Source organism: Aricia agestis, chromosome 4 (genome assembly GCF_905147365.1).
Source record: "Aricia agestis chromosome 4, ilAriAges1.1, whole genome shotgun sequence".
NCBI classification, from domain to species: domain Eukaryota; kingdom Metazoa; phylum Arthropoda; class Insecta; order Lepidoptera; family Lycaenidae; genus Aricia; species Aricia agestis.
This window is the reverse complement of record NC_056409.1, coordinates 6,013,140-6,021,885: the sequence shown is the minus strand read 5'-3', so window position 1 is coordinate 6,021,885 and position 8,746 is coordinate 6,013,140. Positions and strand designations below refer to the sequence as shown.

Here is an 8,746-nt window from a genome sequence, read left to right as displayed (position 1 = left end):
AATATGAATAATATAAAAAAGCCGAAGTTTAAATTAAGAACATAAACAACTATTGCATAAGTCTACGTACTTCATGAATTATCAGTTTTGTTAGGCTATTTCCGTACCCTTTCGGTCGAGATGCCGAAAACGCTAACAGTAATTTCTATTTATCTTATCTTATATCTTTAAACGAGCAATTCTTGTATATATATATATAAGCGATTCAATATATGATTCTCCAAAGCGACCATTTTAGCCCCGCAGTCAGTCAAGGTGTCTAAACACACTAGGCTGAATTACTGCAAAACTTACGTCATCACACAGCGTAAGTTTTGCAGGGCGTAAACGTAATTTCAGGTTGAGATAATTTCTTGTAAATGTTAAGAATTGTTAAAAGTTTCAACGGAATATCATTGTAATTGCATAAAGCTACGTTAAATTAATAAACGGCATTTTTAGACGGCTCTAATATGATCCTAATTTAATGGTGACGCCATTACAATGTTATTAACTGTCAGTGTCATAAGGACCAAGGTTCGCCGCGCGGAGTATAGTGTGTTTAGAGCCATAGTGAGACGACACGAGCCCTCACGAAGCTCGGCTTTTAGCTAGTTAAAACTTTAAACGTCGGCTATTTTAGTATCCATTCGGCCAGCGGCTTACCTACCCTGGTTCCTGCCCCGTGGCACGGTCTAGTCTCTACTCTCTAGATGCCGAAATATACGTGGGAGAGCCATGCTTCGGCACGAATGGGCTGGCTCGACCGGAGAAATACCACGTTCTCACAGAAAACCGGCGTGAAACAGCGCTAGCGCTGTGTTTCGCCGAGTGAGTGAGTTTACCGGAGGCCCAATCCCCTACTTTATTTCCTTCCCTACCCTCCCCTAATTCATTCTCATCCCTACCCTCCCCTATTACCCTATTCCCTCTTAAAAGGCTGGCAACGCACCTGCAGCTTTTCTGATGCTGCGAGTGCCCATGGGCGACGGAAGTTGCTTACCATCAGGTGACCCGTTTGCTCGTTTGCCCCCTTATTTCATAAAAAAAACGCATTTTTTTCGCTTGCACTGACAACACTGGTACTGTCACTTTTTTGACAAATGACGTCTGTCAGTCAATCGTCAGTTTCTAAAATTTCATATTTCTTTTAAAATGGCTCCTGCTCGGAGTATATTGGGTTTTATTAGTCAAAAAACAATAAATGCCGCTTTTAAAACTAATATATCTAAAACTGGAAGTAGATTCGTGCACAAATGTAACAGTTGCAATAATTTTTTAAACGGACCTTGCGTATCAATGGCACCGCACGGTCTAAAAAATGTTAAATGTAAGTATTGCCATTACATTACATCACCGGCGCTTATATTTCGTAATAATACGATCTATTTACTATTAAATAACACTATTTGACCAGTCTTCATAAACAGGGAGTCTGGTAAAACATCTATCTATGTCAACATGAAACATAACCTCAATTAATTTCAGATAACGAAGTCGGTTCAAAACACCGATTCATACACACTACTAGCACTTTTAATGCGCGTGTCGACTACTATAAAGTACTCGGCGTGCCTAGAAATGCGTCGGCAAAAGATATTAAAAAGGCATATTACCAGTTAGCTAAGAAGTATCACCCAGATGCAAATCAATCTGATCCAGAAGCTTCTAAAAAGTTCCAAGAGGTGTCTGAAGCCTATGAGGTTAGTATTTCACTTAAATAGGGCTGCCATCCGTCCGTTTGAAGGTCGTCCGGTTGGGTTTTTTCAAAGTGTCTGGGTGAAATCTGGACACTTTTGATGTGAGAAATTTAACTTTTAAGTCATGGAGCAATAACGAAAGATAAAAACTCGCTAGGCATACACACGGTTTCTTGGACGGACTTGAGTTAGTCAGATTTTTACAAATTCTTGTTGGAAAAGCAAAAGTTGGCAAGACATCGTAAATACTGTTTAAGAGGTCTCCGGGGAAATAACCACATTTTAGCTAAATGTCCGGGAATTTTGTCGTGCCTGACCGGCAAAGACAATTTGGGTGATGGCAGCCCTACACTTAAAAAATATAAATCTGATTATCAAAATATCGTAGTTTGAGACAATTTTTAATTTTTCTTCAAATTTTAGATTCTGTCCGATGAGGGCAAACGTAAACAATATGACACATTTGGCACAACTTCAGAGCAAATGGGCATGGGTGGTGGACCTACTGGAAACGATGGCTTCACCCACCAGTGGCAGTATAAATCAACAATAGACCCAGAGGAGCTGTTCCGGAAAATATTTGGAGATGCTGGTTTCAAAAGTGAAAGTTTCAGTGATTTTGCTGAAAGTCAGTTTGGTTATGGTGCAGCTCAGGAAGTAAATACATTTTTTCATAGATACTTCCAACCTTATCAAGTATAATATTATGTAGAAAAGTATACAATAGTTTCTAATGTATTGAAGAACATGGTTAGGCTGAATATTTAAACTTTTAAACTGTTACTGAAAGCCAGAACCATAGTATATCTTAAGATTTATCAGTAGAACTTAAAATATATGTTGGTAAATCTTAGAATTGGCCAGAAGAATGTATTAGTTAATTGATTAAATATAAGAGTTTGTTGTAACATAACAATGTTTCTAATATAAAGAATACTAATGTAATTATAAATGTATGTAACTCATTCAAGAAATAATTGTCCTATTTTGTTCATAGGTTATTGTCAACCTTCGGTTTACTGAGGCCGCCCGGGGAGTGAATAAAGACATTAACCTAAACGTTGTGGACACCTGTCCAAAATGCCAGGGAACTCGGTGTGAGCTTGGCACAAAGGCTATCAAGTGCACATATTGTAATGGAACTGGCATGGAGACTTTTTCAAGAGGTAAGTAATTTTTTAAAATGGAATTTGTGATTTGCAATATACATTAATATGTTTATTAGAATTTTAAAATTTATTGTATGTTTACATTTTTTTTAAATAATAGGAAATTGTCTCTATCATCAATACTTGTTGCTGTAGGCATTGGAAAAAGATTTCAATATAAATTGTTTTTTTTTTTTCAAAACCAACAAAAATATTTTTATTTATTTTCAGGCCCATTTGTAATGCGTTCCACTTGTAGACATTGCCATGGAACTAGGATGCTGATTAAGTTCCCCTGTGTAGAGTGTGAGGGAAAGGGATCATCGGTATGTAGAATTTATTAGATAGCTTTGGATAAACAACAACTATTACATAATAATTCAAGACGTGAGTAGAAGAATAAGGTAAGTAACATGAAAAAACTTACCGTTACCGTTTTTTTGCTTAAATAAAGGCTTTAGGGCCGGAAAAATTATTTGAAATACAAAAATTGTGGATTACATGTGTAGCTAGATATATTAGCTAGGTTATGAAGTAGATAAGTTACAAGTTTTATGAAAATAATAAGGGAAAAATGTGTTATTGTCTGTATGTTACGACATGTTACTTGTTCGATTCTTCCACTCACATCTTCAATTATCGACATTGCTTTTTAGTATTAATCAAGGTTATTGCGTTGCTTATAACATATGCAAGGTTTTATGACTGTGAAGTGGCTTTTTCCACAAACCCTACAAAAAGACAGCAAAGGTTGCTGTCTTAATATATATATATATATATATATATATATATATATATATAGAAATGATTTAATTACATTATTAATTAGTAATTTACTATTCAATAAACTCATTGTACTATCAGAGAAGTTGATTCATAGACAGATGGACCGACCTACGGAAAATGGTCGCGTTTTGTCAAACCCAGCCGACAAATTACATAATCTGACCAAATGACGTAGGTCAACTGCCTATGTATCAATTTCTTCAATGGTACCTTAATATCTCACACTTCATATAAAAACTGCAGGTCCAACGTAAGAAAGTGACAGTACCAGTTCCTGCTGGGGTTGAAGACGGTCAGACAGTGCGGATGGCTGTGGGGAATAACGAGGTCTTCATTACATTCAAAGTGGAAGCGTCAAATTACTTCCGACGAGATGGAGCTGATGTGCACACCGATTGCACTGTAAGTATATCAACAACAAAAAGAAATAATCGAGAATAATAAGAAATAAATCATTACACATGCCACAAAAATTGTGGCATGTGTAATGATTAATGACATTGCCACAGTCTTGGAGGCTTATAAAAACATACAATAGTAAAAAAAAATTATAAGTATGCCTTTTTATAGGATTGTATGTAGAACACATTACGAACCTTAGGGCCTTATCATACTGGCGGTTTGCGGGCGAAGCGGTTGTTCGGCGGTCACTACATCATGTTTCTGCGTTCGCTAGACGTTTGGGCGTCGCGCAAACTCTTGACCCGAAAACCGCCCCAATATAGACACAACAGGTTTGTGGGAAGCTTTGCTTATAATATTATCTTTTTTATTTTCAGATCTCTGTATCACAAGCATTACTAGGTGGTACAGTTAGAATACAGGGAATCTATGAGGATCACACATTACAGGTTAATATTTTAATTTTTAATAAACTAAAAGATATTATAGATTTGTTTTTGCATAGTTGTATTTGATGGCTACATATGAAACAGGAAATATAAAAAGAAAAAAACTTTTTATTGTAGATAATGCCGGGCACGTCGTCTCACAGCACAATTCGGCTGTCCAAGAAAGGCATGAAGAGGGTCAGCCAGCATGGTTACGGTGACCACTATGTGCACATTAAAATACAGGTAATTTCATTGATTTGTGTTTTATCTCTCCAAGGCTTATACTTTGCTATTCTATAAAGTGACTTTGACACACATCTACTGGACCTTAAATGCAGTGCTGTAGCTCTACCATGAGTTTAAAGCTATAGTATTTTTCGATACTCGATACCGACTACGTAAATTTTTAGTATGGCAAATTTTACAGCGCCTCTAGCGGTTACTTGCGGAACTAAAATCGCCATACAAAATATTTACGTAGTCAGCATCGAGTATCGATAAATACTATAGCTTTAAACTCATAGTAGAACTACTGATCTAGCGCCCGGATTTGGTCATAATGGCGCCAGTAACTTAAGTAATAAGTTGTAATGTAAATTACAACTTATGAAAATACTATGTTACAGGTTCCAAAATCGTTGAGTAAGAAGCAGAAGGCTTTGATAAGCGCGTACGCGGAAATTGAAGACGACACCCCGGGCCAGATACACGGTGTATCGTATGACAGAGATGGTAAGATATAATTTTTACGTTTTACATAATATATTGCCCGAATAATAAAGGCCTCTTAAGTTATGAGACTCCTAAATAACATGCTTTTTATTTAGGTACTACGATTTTAAGCAGTAGAGTTTCAAAGTTAATTTTAGTAGAAATATTTCTTTTATTTGAACTAAAATTACTTTTGGGGGTACTTGTCAACTGCACTACTCTTATACAGTTTGTTTATCATTTCTAAGTAACATAATTATTATAATGTTAAAATAGCGGTTTTGCACCCGTTATGCGAACATATCGAAAGCGCACGCACTGCTCGGCAGTTGACGCATAAGGAAAACGAAGTTTACTCCAAATTTATGTTGCAGACGCATCCAAAACCAAAACAAATAGCAGCGCAACCGATAGCCAAAATATACACCACGCTAACCGCGACTCCGAGGAAACGTCGAAACCAAAATGGACCTTATTCGATAGTCTATTACATGCATATCAGAATAACAAAGCGGCTTTTTTGTCAGGTTTCTTGTTCGCCGCTGTAATGTGTACAATGATATTATTGAGTGACCCCGAAAACAGTACTCAGGCCACCCCGTACTTAAATAAAGATCTTCCGGGCACCGAAATGGACGTACCCCTCGGTTACCAAAATCAAATACGTAAGCAGAAGGAAAATAACCCTAACTTGTATGAGGCATAATTTATTGTAGGCGTATATCCATCCCGCAGGTTGTCAAAGTTATTTGTTGATTAAATATCACATTATCTTTACTTATTTGTAGTATTAAAAGAGGCGGCGTGATATTTAAACAAGTAATTAGCACCTTAAAATAATGGTAAAATTTTAACTAAAAGAGATAAAATCGGCTAATTTACTTAAAGTAAAAAAATACTTGTTTGGTTAACAAGACGTAATGTTAATTAAATTCGTTAAGACATTCTTTTAAATACAATCATGAACAGTAATTATAATTACTATGAGTAACTTGGGGTCCTTCGCTGTATTATAATTTATAAAGGTCATAAGTATAATTACCATACCAAACAAATTTAATATAATTAGCATAAATGCTATAGCTTAATAATTGTAGAATATAGTATGATGGTTGTAAATTATTTGAATATACGACATATTATTGAGTCTGTTGTTTCATTTCATCCTGCCTACTACTTTGCTACCATCATGCTATATTTTATTTTAGCCTACAATTACTGCCGCTTTTTATTAATTTAATTAATTTGCTTGTAGGTAATAAAATATAACAAGAGGTTGGCTTAGTAAGTTGTTATCTGATATCTCTCAATATTTTTTATAAGATACCTATACTTATTAACATCCAGTAGTATTAGTCGAATCTTTTCTGCAAACTAAAGCATAATAAGTATAGTACGGGAGCCCTAGAACAATTTTTTTTTATTACTATCAAGCAAATTTTTTGTGAGTAGCTTCATTTTGATAAGACGAACAACGTTTTTACCTGCGAAAAATCTTGAAAGTGGTAGCTAACAGAAATATTATATATTAGAAAGGATTTCATACTTTATTTTCATGGTCCTAAAATATGGATTATTCTATTTGTAGAACAATGTTACTCTTAATTCATCAAGCCCCATACGATCACCGGAGGCCGAGACACTATAGAAATTCTATTGTGTCTCGTTTTTTCACGATCGACGGGTTAAATAATATAACTATTAAGTCATATTAGGTTCAATTAAGAGTAACATTGTCCTACAAATTAAACAGTCCATATTTTAGGACTATCAATTCAAAGTATGAAATCCTTTCTATCTTTGTTAGCTACCACTTTCGAGATTTTTCGTAAATAAAAATGTTGTTCGTCTTATCAAAATGAAGCTACTCACAAAAAATTTACTTGATAGTAATAAGAAAAAATGTTCTAGGGCTCCCGTACTAATATAGCTTGGAACCTAGATTATTTATTTTCAATAATAAGGTCCTATTATTTTGTTTAAAATCCTTTGTTAGTAACTGTATCTAATCCGTACTTTGTTTTAATTGTGGTTTCCGTAGGATATAAATTAAAAATAGTCTTATATTATTATTTATATTATTAGTTACATAATGTATGCGATGCAATTACTGATAGGCACAGCCATAAAATTAACCTTTTTAAACGTAATTTGTAGTGATGGGCTACGGCGTATGTTTGTGTAAATAATGTTTGTATTTAACGTGCTGGTAAACCTTACCTCTTACTATTTTGAGAAACATATAATTGTGTAAAAAAACAAACTAATATATAATAAAATACTTAATGGCGTGTATGTGTCCCTTATATTATAGAGTTCTCCGTGAAAATAGCAGCGCTCGTAATTGATTGGTATAGGCAAGCGAACGAGCATCATGAGCTTTCCTATATACAAAAGTTAAAAAAAAGTTACTCTTTCAGCGATGGTACTTTTACAACGAACTCGTTATAGGGCACCCATACACAATAATTACATATTATCACAAGTAGTTTTGTTACACCCTGTATAAGTTTCTTTGATTTTTTTTCAGGCAAGAAGATTTCTGTATCGGAACCGCAGGACTTGGTCGACGCGGTGAGGGAGGCGCTCAAGGAAAAGAAAAGTATCGAAGGAGCCTCGGCTGAAACTCCCGAGGAGAATATAAAGGAATCTAAACGAAGCAACAGCTAAATTATACCTTATTACCGCTGCGTAGAGTTTATATTGGAACACCAAAATATAGAATATATAAAATCCATAATATTTAACGTAATAAAATTTATGATTTTATTGATAACATTGATTACTGTGATAGAAGCTACTGTTACGTTTTCCATTACAGCTTGGTCCAGACGAGGTTTAGCTAAATGAAATCCCGGAACAAATATTTAAGCTGTAAATAATGCTGTTAATTAGTGTGTACTGTGTAGGTTATGAAAATAAAAGTTTAGTTCTGAAATACTGTTGTTTAGATTCAAATTTTAATTCTTTTTCTAAAGATCCGAAGATTTATGGCGAACAATTCATTCGTATTGGCTTTCCATACCTCAAACAATTTGAAAATCTTAATCTAAATCCCTATATTATTATTCAGGCTAGGGCTAGGGCTAGGGCTTCATTGGAGAAAGTCTCTGAATGGGGTAGTCGTAACTTCAACAATTCAACCTCGCCAAGACACAAGTCTGCGCGTTCACCACTAAAAAGTCACCAATGTTCATATTTTTTTTTTTGAGGGCACATCTTTAACCATCTCCCCTAGTATTAAAATACTTGGCGTTAACTTATCAAGAGAAGTCCAGTTTCGATATCATCTAGAGGGTAAGGCCAACTTAGTCTCGAAGAAGCTTGGTGTTCTGAACAGAGCGAGACAGTACTTCCGTCCGTACCAACGCCTACAACTCTACAAGGCGCAAGTTCGGCCTCATAATATGGAATATTGTTCTCATCTCTGGGCAGGGGCGCCAAAATACCAACTGCTCTGGATCGTATCCAACGAAGGGCCGCTCGAATTTTTGACTGCCATATGTTTCAAACAGCTTGGACCCCTTGGAATTACGTCGAGATGCAGCTTCACTCTGCGTCCTCTATCGGTTGTATCACGGGGAGTGCT

At 35.5% G+C, this 8,746-nt stretch overlaps 1 protein-coding gene across 3 annotated transcripts; it reads left to right on the top strand.

Moving 5' to 3' along the window:
- Positions 1 to 1,102: 1,102 nt before the first annotated feature.
- LOC121726316 (protein tumorous imaginal discs, mitochondrial-like) lies at positions 1,103 to 8,097 on the top strand. 3 transcript variants are annotated; one of them, XM_042113630.1, is made up of 11 exons: positions 1,103 to 1,309; positions 1,468 to 1,682; positions 2,103 to 2,336; positions 2,677 to 2,845; positions 3,059 to 3,153; positions 3,857 to 4,015; positions 4,393 to 4,464; positions 4,582 to 4,689; positions 5,073 to 5,178; positions 6,413 to 6,441; positions 7,688 to 7,749. In XM_042113630.1, exons 1-10 carry the CDS (start codon positions 1,135 to 1,137, stop codon positions 6,424 to 6,426), a joined length of 1,347 nt encoding a protein of 448 aa, XP_041969564.1. In that variant the 5' UTR covers positions 1,103 to 1,134; the 3' UTR covers positions 6,427 to 6,441; positions 7,688 to 7,749. The 3 variants fall into 3 exon arrangements, with proteins under 3 accessions (XP_041969564.1, XP_041969563.1, XP_041969562.1); XM_042113629.1 differs by lacking the exon at positions 6,413 to 6,441 and having other exon boundaries at positions 7,688 to 8,097; XM_042113628.1 differs by lacking the exons at positions 6,413 to 6,441; positions 7,688 to 7,749 and adding an exon at positions 5,532 to 6,159.
- Positions 8,098 to 8,746: the final 649 nt, after the last annotated feature.

Excerpts from the sequence above, each read along its gene's own strand:
- LOC121726316 (XM_042113628.1), top strand. The coding sequence starts at position 1,135 with ATGGCTCCTGCTCGGAGTATATTGGGTTTTATTAGTCAAAAAACAATA. Across the intron at positions 1,683-2,102 it reads AGGTGTCTGAAGCCTATGAG|ATTCTGTCCGATGAGGGCAA; the intron begins GTTAGTATTTCA and ends TTCAAATTTTAG. Across the intron at positions 3,154-3,856 it reads GTGAGGGAAAGGGATCATCG|GTCCAACGTAAGAAAGTGAC; the intron begins GTATGTAGAATT and ends TAAAAACTGCAG.